The 22682-nt window shown below is 38.2% G+C and overlaps 1 protein-coding gene across 4 annotated transcripts; it reads left to right on the plus strand.

Moving 5' to 3' along the window:
- Positions 1 to 877: 877 nt before the first annotated feature.
- hormad1 (HORMA domain containing 1) lies at positions 878 to 10454 on the plus strand. 4 transcript variants are annotated; one of them, XM_034308843.2, is made up of 16 exons: positions 878 to 1030; positions 3264 to 3352; positions 3422 to 3569; positions 4014 to 4077; positions 4246 to 4282; positions 4395 to 4415; positions 4529 to 4555; positions 4745 to 4812; positions 6597 to 6748; positions 6982 to 7139; positions 7377 to 7466; positions 7598 to 7649; positions 7779 to 7819; positions 8859 to 8939; positions 9706 to 9750; positions 10001 to 10454. In XM_034308843.2, the coding sequence occupies exons 2-16, from the start codon at positions 3320 to 3322 to the stop codon at positions 10088 to 10090; spliced, it is 1107 nt and encodes a 368-aa protein (XP_034164734.2). In that variant the 5' UTR covers positions 878 to 1030; positions 3264 to 3319; the 3' UTR covers positions 10091 to 10454. The 4 variants fall into 4 exon arrangements, with proteins under 4 accessions (XP_034164734.2, XP_026782255.1, XP_026782254.1 ...); XM_026926454.3 differs by lacking the exon at positions 878 to 1030 and adding an exon at positions 1891 to 2006; XM_026926453.3 differs by lacking the exon at positions 878 to 1030 and adding an exon at positions 1907 to 2031.
- Positions 10455 to 22682: the final 12228 nt, after the last annotated feature.

Raw genomic sequence — 22682 nt, forward strand, 5'->3', positions numbered from 1 at the left:
GGCCCAAATATGGGTGTGATAGTCAGGTGTCCACAAACTTTTGGCCATATAGTGTATTATAGAGCATTCAATTTCTGACTCTATAATCATACTTTTTTTCTATGCACTGTAGCTTTATAGTTATGTTGCAGGACAGGCTTTGCCTTCAAATGTGCCTTCAGGGATTTTGGAGTGGAATCAAAAGCAGAACAAAAAAGGGGAAGGGTCTCATAAAAAGAAACAATGAAAAAGGAACGTAGAGAAGAGGTTTAAAGAGGTGAAACATTTATGCTCTGCTGACCGCATGTAAAAACTTGTTTGAAACTCTGCCATGCTTGCCTGAAGAAAGCTCTGATCTCTTTCCTTCTCTTCACTTTTGTATCTTGATATAAAATAGCAAAAACAACACGTGAAAACATATACTTGCGATAGCAAAAAAAAAAAAAAAACAGTATATGAAACTTAAAGAAGGAAATATTTTCAATTTTACATTTGTTATGCATTTGTTGGAATGTCAGTCAAATCTGTCTCATCAGTAATCTTCTAACAATTTATTGTAATATTATAATAGGAAATACTAGATACTTTTGACTATATTCAAGATATCCATCCATTCGTGCGTGCATCCATCCAAGATTCTCAGTACTGCAATGAGTGGTTGAATGTTTAGAGGATTTATATGGAATTATCATTGTAACCATCAGATGAATAAGGGTCAAGCTCTCAGTGGGGTCAAATGTCTGAAATAGTTTTTCTTTAATAGTTTCCTCCCTGTTTGAAGAATATTTTACTATATTTGTATTTGAGGCATACAAATTACTAATAAAAATAACTAACCTTGTTGGTGGAGACATCCCCATTGACACAAGTGGCATTGAGTTCTGCTTGTTTGCAGTGTGCTCAAGGTCTTTGGTGCTGTGTGATGCTACAACCCTGGAGTACCAGCACAGATGGACTGTAACTAAGTCAGGTATCACATCTGTGGGCTTCTTGTGTTCCAGAGGGACTGGAAGCAGATTCGTCTTCATTTTAGCAACCACATCACTTGATGGTACAAATATACCACTGCGTATTTTGACCACTGACCTGCATAATGAAGAAAAACATATTTAAAGTATTTAAAAATAAACATATTTAAACATATTTAATATAACACAGACATGGATTGGCACAAGCTAACACATGATCTAAAAAAGCTTTAATATCATTAAAGGCTCGGTACAAGTAATTGAAAGATTCTTGCAATAAAGCCCATCCTGTTATAAAATATGTTCAGGTCACAGTATACTTCAAAACTGCTGCTCACTGGATGTTTTTTTTCCCATTAAAATTTTTGGCTGTGTGTACTAAATATGCTATAGTTCTAGCTGCAATAAACTGTGGTTAATTGCTTTCAGTTGCATTCACTAAGCACAATTAAAAGAATTTTTTTAAAACAGCAAAAAATGTTTAAATTCCAGAGTGTCTCTCTCGCTCTCTTTAGTGATTCATATGTTCATGTTATTAAATATTTTGGGGTTATTTCTGATAGAGTGCAGTCCATATGCTTATAAAGTTGTGTATGATTGGGGGCAGTGGTAGCTTAGCTCTAATAAAGAGAGGTAAACTGTTTCAAAGCTTAGGGCCAGTTATCCTAAAGGCCCGGTCACCCCTAAACTTTAATCTGGACCTGGGAACTAATACATTTAAAGAATAAATGTTTTAAATTCACTAAGTTTTCCAAAACAAATTTTGGAGTGGAATATAGTTTGTGTTATAAGGCAGCTGTGGAAAATGGGATTAAATGAATTGAGTTTCCACTCTAACAGCATCTGTTTAAATAGACAGGAATCAACCTCAGTATGCAAAAGAACTAACCGAGAACGAATCAGTGAGTCAAAGATTCGAATCATTTTCGTGTACTAAACTATAGGAGTCGACTCACTGAAAAGAATCACTATTTAAGAGTCTTCACAGAGCTGCGGTTGGTCTGTATTACTGAGGCGCTTTGAGCTGCGCGGAAACGTGCTGCAAATAGCAAAACACTAGTAATCCTAACGTTAATCTTTACTGGTAAAGTGAATTTAGTGGTATGAAGTACTATGAAGTTTATAAAAAGTGTGTTTCGTGCAAATGAATAGTGTCCCTTTTTGTAGAGCTTGTTTTGCTAACGTTACCTCGCTAACGCTAAATTATCCCAATCAATCTAACAGTAACGTTAACATAATCTCGTGAATTTGACATAATCGAGTGAAAAGAATCCTTGTGGACTTTAAATATATCCTTTTAGCTAAACAGTGGCACCTAGCTACAGTTATCTGTGACTAAGCTGAGGTAAGGCTAATGATGGCTAGCTAACGGTCCTCACCTGGCGTCACAGCCTGAGGGTAACGTAGCCGCCTTTCGTCATAACACGGTAAATTTATCCGCGCGCAGAATTCTGTGGCGCGACTTTTAGACACTCAGCGGTAATAGCGCCGCACACTGAAACAGAGACTTCTGTACTTATTCAACAAAACTAAGGCAATTTTCAGATTGTGTAAAACAGTAACTTCAAATAAGTGAGCAATAAAAATAAGTTCACAGTACATAAAGTAGAAAAACGAAATAGTTTTTCTGTAGCACTCAAAAATCAAAATCCCTCAATTATAATTTATTTAGAGTCTGCCAGACTATGCTCACAATACAAATGACATGATTGCACTGCTGATTTTAATAACATTCATTAGATCATTTATTCATTCATGTTCAGTAACTGCTTTATCCTGGTCAGGGTCACGTTGGAGTGTGAGCCAGTCCTGATAATACTGGGTGTAAGGCAGGAGAGTTTACCCCGGATTGGACACCAGTCACCATACACACCCTTTCAAACACTTAATCCCACCTAGGGGCAATTTACTGTAGCCAGTCTGCCTATGCTTAGGCAGTAGGAGGAAACTGGAGAATCCCGAGTAAACCAATGTGAACTCCACACAGACAGTAACTAAAGCTCAGGATCAAACCAGGGACCCAGGAGCTGTGAGGCAGCAATGCTGCCCACTGTGCCACCTTACATTCAACCTGAGGTCAAGATTAGTCCAGTATAAAATAGTCATTTTAAATTGGTAGTCATCACACTAAAACATAATAGTGTTGATGCTCACAATAAGAAATACAGGATTAAGTATTCTAGTAACTGGCATTGGAGATTTGCTCTCCCAGACAAAAAGAATAATTACGGCTAATTTACAGTTCTTTGAAATTAAAAGAAATAGAGAAAAAAGCAAATGTGCACTAACTATATATATATACATTTGTTTTATCAGAATTTAATGACGCAAACAGCGAGACCAAAGAATTTACAGTCATCCTTCTGATCGTCATGGCCTGTGAACAACGCTTGCGGACTCATCAGGTAAAGGTTTTATTTTCTCGAGCTAAATGTTTGCTCTCGACTCCACAAAAAATGTGTTTTTATTTTCAGGGGTCTTCGCAGATGCTGCCACGTGTCGTTGCCACAGAGCAGCAGTCATTGGTCGTTGTTAAGAAATTACTAGCGATTGCTGTCTCCAGCATCACTTACCTTCGAGGTCTTTTTCCAGAAAAAGCATATGGGAGTAAATACGTTGAAGGTAAGAGATATACATTGAAACATTAGGCTATTAAATATCCTTCTGCAAAATTTGAATTGCTTAAATTTGCCATAAACAATAACTAGAACAGAGATTTGCAGATCCGATATTGGCCATGCTGGATCAGTATAGGATCAGCTTTGACATATTTTGTAATCCATTCCATTTATGTTTTTAACGTGGATCAATCAATGCATCTGGTTGCTTATAAATCTAAAATATTCATGCATGCTGTAATTACAGTAAATATCAGTTCAATCAATACATGTCTTATCATTTGTCTTGTTAACATGGAGACGTCCCCTCCACATAGTTTTTTTTTTTTTTTTGCCTGTTATGATTTTTTCATTAGCAATGCTGGCACCTCTGATGATATGATGTTTTTAATGTGTATCGTAACCAAGAGATGTGAACTTGATGTTTTCACACCTCCACCTCCCCCAGAACAGAAAGTGATGATTCTTCGAGAGGAGCGGACTTGCCCTGGTGCTAGTCAAATTGTACAGTGGTCAGTATTTAAACATACCAACAACTGCAGTTGTTCACTAAATAAACGCTGTCACATCTAGCAATGGAAATGATCTTTTTTGAGTAATAGTGTCATACTGAAACACATTTTTGTTGGAAAATGCCAGTGGTTATTTCCTGATTTACTCACACTCACTCATACCTACAGGTTGCAAGGATGCTTTGATGCCCTTCAGAAGAGATACGTAAGTCAGTTTCATCTGAAGAAGGACTAGAAACTTTCCTCTGGAAACTTTGTGCACTACATTGAACTTTAAAATGATTGCAATTCCACTTAACAGTGTTTATTTTCAACAGCTCCGCATGATTTTATTATCCGTGAGTACATTTGGCAGGATAATTGTTTAAAAACTGTAACACTTCACTACAGTGATGTTCTAGGGGTTACTTTGTTTAATTATGATTAGGATGCATTGCGTTTGTTTTCCTAGATGTACTCTGATCCTGAACACCCAGAGGTAGGTAATCCTATTTATTTATTTATTATTGAAAGTAATTTGGCAGTATGATGCTACAAGTCAGGCAAAGTGAGACGTATACCATTGGTAATAAAAAAAAAAAAAAAAAAAGTAACTTTGAGCTCTAGGTGATGGTTTCCATCTCCCTAATATTTACCATGTTTTTATTAACCATGTTCCTTGTTGTAGAAAGTAACAGAATGCTACCAGTTCAGAATTCAGTACACTGAAAAGGGGCCTCGGCTGGATTTTGAAAGGTGATCATTTAGAAATGTGCTAGTTTTGAATGTCAGTCAGACTGCAGGGAACAATACTGTCCTAACAATGTTATTAACACATGGATGGGGGGGTGTGGCTCTATTTTCGTGCAGGTCCATGCATAGGTCAGTTGTGCAATGCTGGCATATTCCTAATTTGGTTGGGCTTAAGTATTACTGCTGTCATCCATTTTACTGAAAGATACTGTAAGTGCCTGCGAGTTGCACCTGATACTGAAAGATACTGTAAGTGCCTGCGAGTTGCACCTGATACTGAAAGATACTGTAAGTGCCTGCGAGTTGCACCTGATACTGAAAGATACTGTAAGTGCCTGCGCTGATGTTGACAGAGTGGCAGCTCCTGAGACCCACTCTTAGCAGACACACAACCAGACCTCAGTGTCCTGCCCCATATTTTACAACCCATTTTGGTGGACGTGTCCACTACTTGTGTCACTCCTTCTGAATATACATAGACAGACAGAATTTTTCGTGTAACAAATAAGAGCAAACAATTCAGTTGTGGCAACTATGTGAACGAGAGAGTTGATGCCTCGTAATGCATTAAACATATTGTTGCTGTCCAATGAAAAACATATCTCCAATTTTTTTCTATATACGGGATGTAGGCGAAAACTATAGCTATCTAAGCATAGCAGTTGACATCTAAATTACCAAAAAAAGCTGAAAATTACCACTGTTTAATTTTCCCTGTTCTGTGAAACAAAAGCAAAACTGTGCCAGCATTATGGATTTCTATAAGGCCTTATATGAACTCTGTGTTTAAATGGATTATTAAAATGTTTTCACTTGACTGGAGGACTGATCAAATTTCTAACAGAATTTCTAGTGTAAAGATAGTATCTACTACATGATTTTTTATTTTATGAGCAGTTTGTTGGTTGTTAATTTAGATAATTTTTTTCTCCTCCACACTACTTTTGGGAAAGCACAGCATAAACTCTTTACCCGACACAAGTTTGCTTCATTCATTCATCTTCAGTGACTGCTTTATTTTGGTCAAGGTCGCGGTGAATCCAGAGCCCAGGAACTCTGCGTGCACGGTGGAAATTCACCCTAAATGGGAATCCAGGCCATCACAGGGCACCATATACACACACACACATATATATATATCATAGCCAGTCCATATTACATTACATACCAGACCTGTTATCAGAAAACATAATGAAGGCTGGTGGGGTTTGCATACAAATAAAAAGAAGCAAGTGTGACAGAGTTTCCAGAAGAACTGTGGCAGATTCTCCAGGACTGCACAAAATGTGTCTGAGACTACTATTTTTTTAAGCAAAGGGTTGTTTATTACTATTTATTTTATGTAGAAATTTTTTATTTCAGCATTTTTGAAGGCATCTTTGCTTTATAGCATTTCTTTGCATGTGCAGAGTTTTGCACAGTACAGAAAAAAGCGCTTGTAAGTTATGTCATCCAGGCTGTTATTTTTACTATGAAAACAAAATTCTGTGTAAAATAACAAAATGATACAAATAATTGTATCATTATGAGAGATGTCACTGTGCTGAGCCATGGTGCACACTTTTTTAAAAGGGGATGAGAGACTAACCAAACCTTTCAGTAATGTATTCATTCTAACCACACAGCTTTTCACCAGGGTGTCATCTGCCCTGATGGCCACAAAAATACTCACACATGCCAGCATCATAAACCTGAATCTTATTTTTGTGTTGATCACGAAAATAGAGCCCATGATCTTTGAAAGAGGAAATGATCTTACTTAAAATTGTTGTGTCTAAAATTTTCAGCAAAAACCAGAAGAATGTGACTAAGATGGACTGCAGTGACATAAAGAAAGCGAGTATTCTGTTGGTGCGTAAACTGTACACGCTGATGCAGAACCTCGGCCCACTCCCTGATAGTGTGTGCCTCAACATGAAGCTGTCTTACTATGATGATGGTAAGTCACAGCTTGTAAACCTGCTCATTCATGCAAATATGCAGCATATTCAAGCAGCACAATGTGTAAAATCATGCACATACAGGTCAGGAGCTTCAGTTCATACTCACATCAAACATCAGAATGGGGAAAATGAGGTCTCAGTGACATTGACTTCTCAGAGACAAATTTTCCTAAGTGTGAGTGAGTTTTCCACACTTTTCATGTGTTGTATCTGTTTACTTGCTTGGCAGTGACTCCACATGACTACCAGCCGCCGGGCTTTAAAGAAGGAGAAAACAGCATGCTGGTTTTTCAGAAAGAGCCAGTGAATCTGACCATGGGAGAAGTTGTTACGCCTTTCCACACCCTAAAAGTGGATGTCACCACTGAGAGAGAGAGACTGGAACAGGTGCTATTTGAAACATGGTTAAATGGAGATTTTAATTCAGTATATATATATATATATATATATACACATATTTTTTTTTCCTTCAATTCTGTACATTCTATCATTTAATTAATATAATGTTTGTTATTAAATTATACAACTGAACTCTCTAGTTACAAGGTAATATAGTTATATTAAAATGGCTGGATAATTTTGATTAAAATTAAATTGAAATTGTTTGTCTATGTACGTTTGCAGGTAGATGATGATGAGCCAATATGTGCCCGAGATAGATGGACTTTGAAAATAAATGAAGAAGAAATGGTTTGTTTGTCAAAGGTTCAGCAGGTAAGGACATCTTTTTAAAAATAGTAAAAATAAAAAATTAAAAATAGTACTCAGATTTAGATTCTGCATTCAACTAAACTTCACTTGAAACAGTCTGCATTGCTTTCGTTGTACTTTTTTTCTGTAAATAGGAGTTTGTAACCAAAGAAAATGTTGTTATTGACACTGGCATTGAGAACTCGGGTAAGCTTTCTCAAATGGTTTGAGACAATCATCAGTTTATAATTTAACACTAGTATTAAATTAAGCAAAACAAATATAATAAAATGTAAATTTTACTTTTCTATGTACTTTCTGGTTTCACATTGACAGATCTAAGTAAAGAGGAGATGCTGGAGAATTCACAGTTCACGGTAAATCTATCAAGAATAGATTAATGAGCCTGGGTTAATTCTCAAAGCCAGTGCTTTTCTCAGTGGCAGAATAATCCAATTTAAACACAGGAACAGGCCGTTGATGCCAATGTACTCTACCAGTCAAACATTTGGACAGAACATCTTATAGATGGGTTTTCATCATTTTTACTATTTTCTACTATTTTATAATAATAATAACAATGCAGACAGTAACACTGTGAAATAACACAAATTGAATTATGCAGTGACCAAAGGTGTTAAACAAATCAAACCTATGTTATACTGTTAACAGGAATTTTTAACAGTATTCCTGCTGAAGCTTTTTCAATCTCTTGGCATCTTCTCAACCAGCATCATGACAGAGCTTTTCTTAAAGTTCCCAAACAGTTTGAGCAGCTGTTGGCTTCTTTTCCTAAGTTATAAATGACAACTGTTGGTTTTCCATTTTAAGTAAAAAAAAAATTTTTTTTAAATTTAAAAAACTACTCGTTTTAGGTAAAAAAAAATTAAAACCTTGATTCAGAAATAAATATATACATAGTCATTAATTTCACTTTTTAAATTTGCTTTATCACAATGCCTTGTGTAGTTAAACCTTTGACTGGTAGAGGTAAATCACACTAGAAATAATCAACTCCATAGTCATAGTCCCACAACAGGCACAAGGAAGAACAGGAAGAGCAGTTCTCAGAATTGTTAAGACTAACTCTACCTCCAGTAGACTGCTTGCTGTTGTGTTTTAGTTTGCAGTGAGTGAAACGATTAGAAACCGTTGGCTTTGTAGCAGTTGTGTGAGACTGTGTAAGAAGAACTGGGCAATAAGAATGACACCTGTTAAAAATAAAATAAATTAAAAAAATTCTACTATAAAAATCTAATTTACAGATCTACTATAATTCATGTAGACTGTAAAAGTGAATGATGCATTTTATAAAAAAAAAAAAAAAAAACTACAATTAATATATTTCCAATTTGTTATACACTTTTGCTTCTTACTGGAACCTGTGATAGATTCAAGTCTGTTTATGTTATACAGGCAGACAGTCTTGTAAAGAAGACAGCTGATCTCGATGTGGCTACCAGGAAAACAAGGAGCGGCCGAGTGATCAGCTCCTCAGTAATAAGAGAGAGATCTCTATATCTTTATGTGTGTATGGAATAGCGCACGACAGACCGTGCTGTTATACGAAAATAATGCAGCCCAGGGGGGTGTAAAGTGCATTATTTATGTGTAGCATGGTCTGGAGTGTGTTATTCTACTTATACCACAGCGATTTGCCAACGATTACAATGTTTAATTTATTGATGAATGCCACATCGCGCATTTTAACAGTTTATAGTTATAATTGATGCTGCAGAATGTAGGAGAGACAAGTCAGTTCCTGTTCTCATCTACATTATAGTTGCGATAAACAGCCATTCACACACCAGCCTCTGTTACAAAGCGTTTACAACCAAGACTCCTTCCATAAAAGTTAACTAACTATCGCCTAACAAAAAACGTCACAGCATCAATGATTATACATTTTATTTTGTTAAACAACGTGACGTTTTTAAAATCCGTTTATTATTGATCTTAGATTATGTGGCACGTCTGCCATACAAGTCCCTGTGGATGAGCTGTTACTGTAGAAACAATAACATATTAGAACGAGCATTTTAATATTAACCCATCATTCATGTTACAGTCAGAATTACTGTCTGAGCCATGCTGTTATACAGAAATAATACCTTCTGACCAATCTGTTTCGAGCATTCAACAGTGCTGTGGTATAAACAATAATTATTAGAATTATAATAGAACATTTCATAATACCTTATTCATAATGCTGAATTTTATCTTCCATATTGATGTAAATGGTTTGTTTATTTTGGGATCATAGGACAATAAAGATGGTACAGTGCCTTCATCCACAGAAAAGAAACCGGTAAGCTTAAAAACTACTGTAAACACAGCCCTGCTATGGAAGACTGCAGACTTACACATAATGTATAGAGCAGTGTTGGTACAGAGAAGTGAGAAGCAAGGCTAAAGTCTAGAAGTATCACAATCTAAAACCTTTACATGATTTTGTCTTCATTATTACTCTTACCATTTTGGTGCCAGTATGATCACAATTGTTAATTGTAGCTCAAAATTGTAGCATCTAAAATATATATGCCCTGTTCTCTTTGTAGGTTTCTCAGTTTCAGTTTCCGCTTAGTCAAGATCCTTTGCCTGCTGCTCCAAAGAGGCGCAAGTTCAGTGTCCCTAAAGAAAACCACTGACACTTTGCTACGAAACATTGTAGTGTACCCAGGACAGCTGGTATTAACCTATATTAACCTATATAGTATATGATGACACACTGTAAAACAACAAATGCTCGCAGTAGTTTTGTCTCTCTTAACTACATAGCATGAATTCCAGATGTTAAACAATCTGTTGGCATGGATTAATATAGTAGTTAATGGTAATTGTGTTTCAGGGATGATGTGTTTGTTTTTACATGTTAACTAAGTCAAACCTGTTTTCAAGCATAAAAAATAAAAATTGTTTTTAGCAACAATTGATTTGATACTTCAATGTCCAACATGTATTGTTTAATTTGAATTATAAATGGATATTTGCTTGTTTTAATGTTAATATAGTTCAGACTTTTGAAAATAAAGAAATATTTTCTGTGAGCAAAGCTGCAAGAGTCGGTTGTTGCACTTTTAGGATTTATTCTTCATCTTGACTAGCATTAGGGATCGATAATAGTAGTCCACTAGATGGCACCAATTGCATTATTTCAGAGGACTAAAGCAAACACTAAATGAGACAGACCTTATTTAATTACTGCGGTCAATATGGCCTTGTTTACTTTATCATGACTTAAATGCGTGTATCATCTAGGTCACATGAGACATCTACTTGCAGCACAGGGGAGGGTTTTATTGTGGGTAGTGCACTTTGCAACCATAATTTCCTTTGTGATAAGGGCATCAAAGTCCCTTAATCTACATACAGAGCTGTACTAAATATCTGGCAAAACAAATAACAATTCATAAGCTCTCATGAATGGATTAAGCAGTTGGGTATATAAAACAATTTCCATGTAGGAAATTAATGTCTTTTTTTTAAAATACTAAGTATTGAATTGGTTTGGGTTATGGACCAATTCACCATTTTGTCACTGTTTTGGAGAGGAAACTGCATCAGATTCCAGTATCACCTCAGCCCAATGGCCCTCCAAGGTTTTACCTGGATTGATAAAATAATGTCAGACAAGGCCATGTTAAAACAATAAAGATAAGAGATGCCTTGTTGACAAGCCAGTAACAGTCTATGGGCGTACATTAAGATAATTAAACCAAAGCAATACCCACAGCTTTATCTGTGGGTAATACCACACCTTATGTGACCTTAAACTATATCTTCTTCAATAATTTTCCTTGTGTTTGCTTCTGCTTGTTTAGATATGCCCAGCTGCACTACACCTGTCTACCACTGATCAATACTACTGCAAATTAGTCACTTATACACACAGACCCATATAGTGAGGGTGAGAGGCAGAGTTCATTAAATAATCCATAAACAGACATGCTGAAATACTGTGTTGTGATGCCCAGTTTGAATAGCCAGCTAAGCAAGAGACATGGTATTATTTGTAGTGTATTATAGAAAGCCTGTGTAATATTCCTGCTTTAGCCAAATACAGTACTCATTTTTATGAATGAGGGACAAAATGGAAATAAGGATATGCATATAGATCGTAAGACATTTGTTTTATTTCTGCTTATATGATACATTCACTAGCAGCACAGAATACCTTCAACAACAATGCAAAGCACAGCCATTATCCTTGAAAACCTCAGATAACGCAGGGGAAATCTGGATTCGGCTGAGAGTTCTCAGTCAATTAAGTACCCTCATGACAAATGACAAATTTAAGGGGATACTTCATAAGCATACCAAAAGTCTAGCTGTTCACTCAAGACCTGTTTGGTGTGGCTGTGGAGCTTGAGACTAACACTCAGAGCTGTCAGGATGATTAGAGACAGGGAGAGCCCTGAGCGTGTTCAGAGATCTGAGCCGCTGTCAGGCCGTGAGGGGGAGGCAGAGTGTTATTCCCCCTCAGGGCTTCTATGCTAGGAGAGCAAAAGGAGCTCTGGACATTTAGCAGGGGACCCTGATCCCCTGACCTTGCCAGAAGGGCAGCAAATGTTTTGCTGCTGATTAGTAATTCTTCAGTGCAGTAGCTTGCCTATCCCCTATCCCCTCAGCATGCTTTGATTGAAAAAGAGAAGATGGGCTTTTCTTCAGACTCTATGGATTGTGACTTATTTGTGTACATAATAATGCAAGGGCAAAAAAAAGCCAAAGGTCCTAAAAAGTCAAACCAAATGCCAATTCATTACTTTAAGGTAATATTTACTAGATACAGTTGTCAAGTTTTGATCATAATCAGGTCAAAACACAAAAAGGTCATAGTGACTACCATATTTCATTCATTCATTCATTCAGTCAGTCAGTCATTAACCACTTTATCCTGATGGATCTCACGCACCAGTTATTGGCAGGGCACCACACACACACACACACACTCACATTTACACATTCCTTTTAGAATAGCTGATCTGCCCACAGTTATGCTTTTGGGAGGTGGCAGGAAACTGGAGAACTCGGAAGACACAGGGAGAACATGCACAGAAACACTGCACAGACAGTAAACCAAGCCCGAGATCTGCTAAATTAATGTTACTAGTAATCCAGTTGTGCTAAATAGCTTGCTAGACAACATTTGTTAGCTTGTCATATGCACTGATGTGCTTCTGGTTGTTTAGTTAGCCATTTAAACTAACAGTAATACTAATACCTAACAACTCTTTTGGTTAAAGTTGCATTAGGTCACCCTATAGGCATTAAACTGTATTTCTGGTTAAGAAAATATGTCATATTCTGTACTTGAAATGTTTCATTTTTGTCTCACTTTTTAAACTATATTTTAAAAGAAAAAATTTTCTTATTTCACTTCATTTGAAAATAGATGGTTACTTTTTCTACATATTGTTTGGAAATTCCTAACAAAATCTAAAGTCAAATAGACTTGACTGCAACAATGAAAGTCATTCCTTCATTACATACTTGCAAAATTCCACATCGGGGGCAGGAGAAGTGACAGAGTAAAGCAACTGTGGTATGGGGATGATCTCTTCAAAATGCAGGATAATAATCACTTATCCAGTGGTAGGCCAGTTGATGTTGTAGAAGGAGTGATTGTGATGCACATAAACATGCCAGTAGGTGGAGTGGCTATGCTAAATTTCCCTTAGGTGTGAATGTATGTGCATTTTGCCCTGCGATGGACAAGTGTCCCATCCAGAGTGTGTTCCTGTGTTGATAGAATAGGCTCTGGAACCACCGCAACCTTGACCAGAATAAAACAGTTGCTGAAGATGAAATGAAATTCCATCACAGTCTCCCAAACCCCTTGCAATGCCACAAATTAAAAGTGAAAATGTGTTTTACTTATGTATTTACTGTTTACTGTATTTACTAATCTATTTACACACAGTGGGGTCCGAAAGTGTGAGACCACATTGAAAATCTGGGAGTTTTTTCCCCATATAAATTGGAAATAAACAGAAGATCTTAGAATTTTGAAATATTTAAAACAAACAAAGTAAATGGTCAATATCTTGAATATTTAATATTCAACATTCTGGACTATTTCTATTTCTCTATTTAAATACAAGCAAATTTGTGATACTGACCATGCTAACTGTTTCTACAAAAGGTCAGATTTTCCTAATCGCCTAATCTCTTTTATTGAAGCATGTGTTCAGATGGCACTCCAATGGATTTGATCTAAAATCATAAGGTTTTACACAAACTTCAGGAGTCTATGCCAGCCTGAGTGCACACTGTCATTAAAGCAAAAAGGGGACATACCAAATACTAAGAAACACTGAGATTCATGTAAATATTTAAAAGATTCTACTTTTCACTCAGGTTGCTGTCAATAATATAATTTGTGATGAAAATGGTTGTATTAAATTACAAAAGAATGCAAAATTTTGTAAATGAAAAAGCATTTTCCCTAGTGGTCTCAAACTTTTGGTCCCCACTGTACCTTGTATATATACACTCACTGAGCACTTTATAAGGAACACTATACTAATAGAGTGTAGGGCCTCCCTTTGCTCTCAAAACAGCCTCAATTCTTCGTGGCATGGATTCCACAAGATGTTGAAAACATTCCTTTGAGATTCTGATCCATGTTGACATGATTGCATCACTCAGCATCACTTTCAGGTGCACTTTCATGCTGCGAATATCCTGTTCTACCACATCCCAAAGGTGTTCTACTGGATTCAGATCCGGTGACTGAGAAGGCTACTGAAGAGCACTGATCTAATTGTCATGTTCATGAAACCAGTTTGAGACGACTTTTGCTTTGTGACATGGTGCATTATTATGCTGGAAGTGGCCATTACCATTAGAAGATGGTAAATTGTGGCCATGAAGGGATGCACATGGTCGGGAACAATACTCAAACAGGCTGTGGCATTCAAGCAATGATTGATTGGTATTAACAGGCCCAATGTGTGCCAGGAAAACATTTCCCACACGATTACACCACCTCCACCAGCCTTGACTGTTGACACAAAACAGGTTGGGTCCATGGATTCATGCTGCTGGTGCTAAATTCTGACCCTACCATCTGTGTGCTTCAGCAGAAATCAAGATTTTGGTAAGCCTGTGCCCACTGCAGCCTCAGCTTTCTGTTCTTGGCTGACAGAAGTGGAACCCGACATGGTCATCTGGTTTTGTAGACTGTCCACCTCAAGGTTTGACGTGTTGTGTGTTCTGAGATGCTTTTCTGCTCACCACAATTGTACAGAGTGGTTATCTGAGTTACTGTAACCTTTCTGTCAGGTCAAACCAGTTTGGCCATTCTCCACTGACCTCTCTCATCAACGGGACGTTTCCGTCTGCAGAACTGCTGCTCACTGGATGTCTTTTCTTTATTGCACTATTCTGAGTAAACTCTAAAGACTGTTGTGTGTGAAAATTCCAGGAGAGCAGCAGTTATAGAAATACTCAAACCAGTCCGTCTGGCACCAACAATCATGCAATGATCAAAATCACTGAGATCACATTATTTTCGCCATTCTGATAGTTGATGTGAACATTATCCTGGCCCGTATCTGCATGATTTTATGCATTGCACTGGTGCCACACAATTGGCTGATTAGATAATTGCATGAATGTGTAGGTGTACAGGTGTTCCTAATAAAGTGGACAGTGAGTGTATATTGCCTAATGATCAAGTAACAGGAAATATTACAAGCAAATTCTCCCCTAGCCTTTGATCACTGACACACACCGAGTGCTTTGTCTGTGTATTAGCTTGAATTAGCTTTGCAGTACATGACCTTGGCCTCAATGTATATGCCATTACACAGAAAAGCGTCAGTCCTGTCACCGTGGAGTGTGTACATCTGTGTATGACCTTGCACTATAGCCACAGGCTTGGCACTGACTAATTTTGGCCCTAGACCTCATACTGATAGGCTGAAATTGTTAATATGGCAGATGATATATTAGTATTGACTGCTGTATGAATGTTGCTGCTGGACAGGAGTGTTCAGAAGAAGCAGGAGCAAAACAAGTACTTTCTTGTAAAAAGTTCCGATCCATGATAAAAAAAAAAATCAAGATACTTTCATAAGCATTAACTTCCTCTAGGGTAAGTTCATTAGCCAATTTACCAAACAGTTTATTATTACTGATGCAAATATTTTGCTCTGATGAAACTGAGATCCAATGTTTGAAGAAATAAATAAGCACTGCTATAAAATTTCCAAAAATTAAATATTTCTGAAAGTTATTCATGTAGCCTAAAAAATCATAGTTGTTTTTTGTTAAGCGTACATTAATTTTTAATCTAATTGACCAATCTAAACTGGTAGCAAAGTTGAAGTAAATTTGCATGGTTGTTTACTGATTATTATTTTAATTTTCAAGCAATTATTTCAGATCTGGGAAAATCTTATGCATTATTAAATCTCTTCTTTACCCCGTATTTATGTAAAAAGGCATACTGCTGTACTACATTTCTCAAAGTTATCTCATTTGGGGGGTTTTAGAGCCTTATGGCATGATACTAGTTTTTCCAATGATATTTTATTGTATATTGTTTAGACAGTTAAATGAAACAGTGTAAACTACTTTTAAAATCCTTTATTTGTGCCTGTGCATAGACAAACCTAGGATACAATGTGAAAATGATTTGTTTTCTGAATTTCATTGCTTGTTGTGAAAATTAATAATTAATTATATTTAATAATAACTATGCCTCACAGGACCAGTGTTCCTGGATCTATCCTGAGCTCAGGTTACTGTCTTTGTGGAATTTCGCAAGCCTGTGTTCATGTGGGTTTCCTCTGGGTTCTCTGGTTTTCTTGCACTGTCAGAATAGGCCTATTGGCAATGCTAAATTTCCTGTGTGTGTGTGTGTGTGTGTGTGATCATGTGCATAGTGCCCTTGCACTGGCATCCCACCCGTGGTGAATTCTCCCACTTATTCTTGAGAATAAAAGGATAAATTGGTTAATGAAGATGAATGAATTAATATGTTTCTCATCCACATTAGATGTTAATTTTTTTTATAAATATGTGCTTATGTACAGGTTCATATGTTTACAATATATATTTACAAAACTTACCATTAATGTCAACTGGATGGAACTGGATATCAATGGCAAATTATACAGTGTAATGACAAGTATAGATAATATGATAAAAGTACAGTATAGACAAACCCACGTTTCTAAGTAAAAGTAACTTGTGTTTTCTGGAATGTATTGCTTGTGATAAAAATTACTAAACTATCAAATTATTCTTTTTCACCCACATCAAATGTTCATTTTTAAGTAATATGTGTACTAATTTACTATTGGTTAATATATATATATATATATATATATATATATATATATATATATATATATATATATACATAAAATATACAATTACACATCTACAGTGTAAGATGTAAATTGTATCTGTGGAGGAATATATCTTGAATTATAATCTGTCTTTGACATGAAATCTAATATGAGATTTTACTCGAGTAAAACACACTCAGATGGCAGAAATGGCTTTGACATAGACTAATACTGTTAAAGGGTGCACATTTTAGTACGTATAGAGGCTACATTTATTTAAAGTATAAGCTACAAAGCCTATACAAATCTGTTGCATGCTACGTATCACATATCAACACGAATGTTATCCTTATTTCTACTACTAAATGTCTTCCTGAGCAGCTGTTTTGGGATAACTACACGTTTCTTGGGAGAACTAAAGGCTCTTGAGTAGGTCTGGCCTGTATTAGCATACAGATTAGCATGAAGCGCTCGCATTAGCATGCGCGTCTGTTCCAGAAACTTCTGTAGTGTGTGCAGCCAAGTTCAGACTCTCTCTCTCTCTCTCTCTCTCACACACACACACACACAGAGAAAGAGAGAGAGAGAGAGAAAGAGAGAGTGCTGGAGGCGGAGAACACTTTCTCTCCCTCATTCCTTCTAACCCACAAGGCGGCTGACTTCTGGCCCGCAGGACGGGTTTTCATCTCGGCGGGTTCGGGAGGGCGTCCGCTCCGCTCAGCCTCACACTGCAGCGCGCCGCCATTTCCATTTCCGCCGCAGGCTGAGCGCCATTTCCGGTAGCGGCACAGTTTCCTGGAGAGCACAGGACGCAGACGGTTACAGAACTATACAGACTATATAGAACTGCACCAGTCCCCCTGAATGAATCCCAGATGCTTCCTATTGGACATGTAATGTGGTACAAATACCAACAGACACCATTATTTCCTACCTAGGTGCCATTTGGGCTTTAATTCTGCCTCATGTCCACACATCCAAGTGACACCCGAACTAACCCGCCCTGGATTTCAGCCCATGTCCTGGTCTATTTGCATGCCTGGTTCTTGGCAAGCATCCAAGACCATACAGCAAACCATTGGCTAAATATGGTAAAATTAGAAATTTTGCCAGATCGAAGACACAGCGAAGTGTAAGCCAGGTTACTGCCCAGGCTGCAACATACAATTACATGGTTGCCTATATGAGAAAGCAATAATTTAGAAGACACTGCTTTGATGTAGTGTGTGGAGGTAAAGAGAAAGATGTAACGGACATCTCAATCATTTGGGTAATGTTTCTCAGCAGTGGCCATAAGCAAGGGAAGAGCCTTTGTCCTGGCCTTGCTTTCATTTCCAGCACTGCAGGAATTGTGATGGCCGTGCCTGCAGGCAAAAGAAGCACCTTAAGGAGGCCCACCTTTAAATCCAGCGTGCTGTGACTCCATCCATGACCCCTAGCTGGAGGGATCCCTCAGGCCAGATTTAAACGAGCTCCCTTAGGTCCTCCATGGTGCCTCTCCCACCCTCTCTGCACTTACTGCAGCACCTTGGCCCGTGCTTGCTGTCATGCATATTTGCATGATAACCAAAAAAGTGGCCAGAGAGTAAATGGTTCCACTTTAGGTAAATGCTGCCTGGCTGTTTGCATATGTAGAGAGGGAACTGAGGACATTTGAATTAAATGTGACAGATGTTATGTCTTGCCAATGGAGTTCCACCTGGAGTGCACTGCGTCTACTGTAGGACAGAGCAGGACAAATCTAGACTTTTTTTTTTTTTCAGGTCTAGAATGGCGTCATATCACTTAGGAGTGGGATCAATCCCGTTTCTGAAAAGATGGCAATCCATTATTTGAAAACGTGGCTTCTCAGTTAATAAAGAGGATGATTTTTTCCACTATATTTTTCTTTTTACATGAAAAGATCCATCTGACATTTAGCTATTGTTTCTCTTCTTTTTGGTTCCTCTTCCTTCTCGCTATCATTATCACTATTATTGAGGCAGTGGGAGACACAAGGCAAAAGAGGCATACAATATCAGCCTATTGATCCACGCCCATCATGGCAGAGAAAAAACCTGGGTTCAGGGGCTGCACAATTCCAACTGGACACCGCGATCGATAGGATACTCTATCAGCCGTTGCCATGGCAACTCGCCGAACAAGGACAGAGCCCCGCCGTTTATTTACACCTGTCTACCCTCTCACAGCTTTTGCTGCAGGTCTCAGAACAGTGGAACAAATGAATGAAGATGATGTGCAGACCAGTTTATCAGACAAGCACTGTGATATTTTATGTTGCAATGTAACCTTGTAATGGAGCGGTGAATTAAAGCTGAATTTTACTTTTCACCCTCTCTCCGTAGGATATTTGTGATGTTAACAGATTTATGCTTGTGAATGCAATATTTCTGTTTCGGCAGATCCTTTTCTTTGGCACATTTGTCTTTTCTTTCATCTGTGCAAAGTGGAGGGATCTTTGCACAAGTGCACAGGTCTTTGCTTTGAGTTGACCCCAATTTGCAGGTCAAGTAAACATGAACAGTGCTGCGCCTGTTCGCACACGATGGGGTAATAAGAGAGAGCCCTGAAAAAAGGACACACCGAAACAGAACAACAAAAAGTCAAGCACTGCAACACTAGACACAACCTGCAATACATTTTGTGTGGATACATATGTGACTCAAGTGGCACTTGTCTGTTAAGTACTCATTGCAGAGTATGCCCCTGTTTATTATGTTATTGAGACAAAGCTGTTTAAGTAGTACTCTTGTACCAGCTAAAGGGTAGATGAACTGTTGGTAAAATTGGAGCTGAGGACAAGGTTTATTAACCACTTCGCTCTGTTGAAATTCACTGTGCTGTTCTGCTAAGAGAGCTTATAACAGAGTTTGTGTGTATTAAAAACAGTGGAGTCTGAGAACCTCTGGCAGAGCACTATTAATAGGCACTGGGTGATTCTAGGCATTCTGAGTGAGTGAGTGAGTGAGGGAGGGAGGAATGGAGGGAAGAAAAGAAGTAGAGGCAGATGCACAGTCAAAGCTTTAGTTCACTGAGCTTGTCTTGTGAGCTCTGACAGAGCTGTATTGACACACACTTCTCTCTCCTCAGCATGCACATAGCTTGTTGGTATATGTGTGTTCGACTGCTTTGTTCGGTCACTTTGTGGCTACCTGCTACTTCTGCATCAGGAATGGAGGCAGACTATGAAGCTCCTCTCATATACACACACGGCAAAAATCAGTCTGCTCCCTACCCCCTCCGATCAATGGTAGTTTCATATGGCCTCTCAGGCCTGCAGTGACGCATGGGTGTATATGTGTGTGTGTGTGTGCACGTGTGTGCGCGCATGCATGTCTTATTGATTTATCAACTGCTTGGCTCAGCTTGGCCCAGGACCCTCTCCCATACTGGGTTAGCCTGGAGCTGCAGCACACTGGACTTCTACTTACCCAGCTGCAGCCTACTGTATGCTGCTCAACAGACAGCGAAACAATACAGTCAATACAAGATATTCCAAAAACCTACTGCAGAGTTTAGTCAAATTATTAAAAGTCAAGGGTAATGTATATTTCACTTTACCTGAAAAATAGAGGGCCTTCTGTTTCTTCTGGATCACTTGTTCTCATTTCATCCTGAAATACTAGTATTAATAGTAGTATATTGAAATACTAGTGTTAATACTGGTGTTGTCCTGCCTGGTTTGTAGCCTTGACTCATCTGAGTTACTCCTACTCATATTGACTTGTGTAACATTCAAATTACAGTTGAGGTACTCGGATGTGTTACAGCATTCTTTTAATATTAATATTTGAGTAATTATAATCAGCAACCACATTTTTACAGTTTGTTTTATGTAAGTACGTGGCAGTACCACAGGAGGTAATCAGCATAATGTAGGAGACCTTAAAACAAAAAAAGTTTTGTCGAAAAACCACATGGTCATCCTATCCTTTTGAAGTGGCCCTCTGTCAGCTGAACTGTTAAAGGCATCTTATGGCTCTGACTTGCCCTTATGTGTCACCTTTGTGGCTTTTAGTCACTCCCAGCCTTTCTCCAAACACACGCACACATGCACGTGCACACAATTACTCTGCCCTATGAAGCTCAGAACGGTAAATGTCCAGCTGCCCTCCCCTCCCCTTTCCCCAACATGGGCCTTTTACAGGTCGGTATTGTGGGGGCCTGAGGGTTTGGCCTTTGTACGTGTGTTTTGTGTGTGTGTATGTTAGCAGGAGCTCCATTAGTAGCAGCTGGCCTAAAAGAGGGGATTGAGTATCACTGACCTGTCCTCAATGTCCAGCTGGGGGGTCACTGTTGTGCCCTCCTCCGGGCACGTGCTGACCAGCCATCTGTGTATGAGTAGGTGGGGGAGGGGGAGTGTGTGTGTGAGTGTGTGTGGAATAAAGTGACAGTTGCCCAGTGCTCAAGCTCTTTGGTGACAGCACAGCTGGCCTATAGCAGCAGGCATGCGGCATCCCATACAGCCACCAAGCAGTTTTAGCTAATTCTTACAATGGTAGTCATTCATGCTCATGAGAAACTATTCATGTTTTTTAGAGATTCACAGAAACTATTGCACTAAGGACACTGGCTAAGAAACACATATGTTCTAATTTAATGATTTAAATTACACTGCTAATAATTGCATACATTTTAGAAATTCCAGTGTATAAGTACATTCATACTGTCTGTAAAAGCATACATTGTGAAAAATTGCAAAAGCCTTAGTCTGAAACAGCACTGAGTACATACTCATCACATTTCATTCTCGCAAACCAGAGCAAAGACCCAGCACAGATGGAGAAGAGGTGGATCTACATTTATCCATCCTTTTTACTTCATCCTTCCATTCAGGGTGCTTCAGACCTGATCAAGGCACAGATTAGTACTACAGCTATCCACCCTCACCTCTCCTCCCCCACATTTTCATTGCTCTGTCCATCCTTCTGCCTCCAACTGTTTAAGGTGATTGGATCGTGCCCATCCTCCTTGCATGGTCAGCTAAGGTCAATGACCCCAGGCTGATTGTATGAGGGGAGAGTGAAATGGTCATCCAGGATTTGCAGCAAAACAAAGAGATTCTCACTACACATAAACTGACAAAGAGAATGAAATTTTTCTACGAGTAGGCAACTAGTTGATTGAATGAGGTACCATTAGATGGCCCATTTCATTTTGAGTTTTGTTAAACCACATTCTTACAAGCAGATATTGTATATAAGTTATATTAAGATAAGAGTATATTTGGTATTATATTATTTCAATATCGACTCATATAAGCAATGGACAATAAGTTTGGTGAAGGTTCTGTGTGTGTGTGTGTGTGTGTGTGTGTGTGTGTGCATGTACATGAACACGTATGTAATATTTGAAATAGCCTGTGGTCTTTGACCCCTGACCTTAGATCTCTGTTGCTAGGTGACTGCAGCATCTCTGATGAAGGTGTGGGTGATGGGGCTGTCAGCCTAAAGGGGGGTCAGATAGGCAGTGGTCACTCAAACTCCCATGGGACGCTTGCATGTGCAAGCCAAAATATCACAGCTCATTGTAAGATGGTGCAAAGTCTGTCTTAATGATTAGAATTTGGGTCTCTATTTTTAGAACTTCTTATAACATGTTGATTGAAGATATGTTTTTGTCTTCCATATATTTGCACATGATTACTATGAACAGAGGAAACCTGATCGTAGTTTAGCCTTCTTACTCTGATACAAATGGGCGCTGATATTCGATATTCCCCTTTGAAAGATACTTCAGTGCTGAAGCTTCCCGAAAGAACTGGGGAAATCAAAGATGGATATGTATTCATTCTTTTATGAGTGCATCATAACATTATATTAATAACACTGTCATTCATCATCAATCACATCTACCTAGATGTGTACTTGGAAAAGATTGTGATATTTGCTTTGTCTTAAACTTATACAGTAAAATAAGCTTTTTTTTATACTGTCAGTGC

This window comes from Pangasianodon hypophthalmus, chromosome 1, assembly GCF_027358585.1.
Source record: "Pangasianodon hypophthalmus isolate fPanHyp1 chromosome 1, fPanHyp1.pri, whole genome shotgun sequence".
Taxonomy (NCBI): Eukaryota; Metazoa; Chordata; class Actinopteri; order Siluriformes; family Pangasiidae; genus Pangasianodon; species Pangasianodon hypophthalmus.

Bases quoted from the DNA above. Each gene is read 5' to 3' on its own strand.
- hormad1 (XM_034308843.2), top strand. From the start codon at position 3,320: ATGGCCTGTGAACAACGCTTGCGGACTCATCAG. The intron at 4,078-4,245 runs GTCAGTATTTAA...TCATACCTACAG, and splicing joins GCTAGTCAAATTGTACAGTG to GTTGCAAGGATGCTTTGATG. The intron at 7,650-7,778 runs GTAAGCTTTCTC...TCACATTGACAG, and splicing joins CACTGGCATTGAGAACTCGG to ATCTAAGTAAAGAGGAGATG.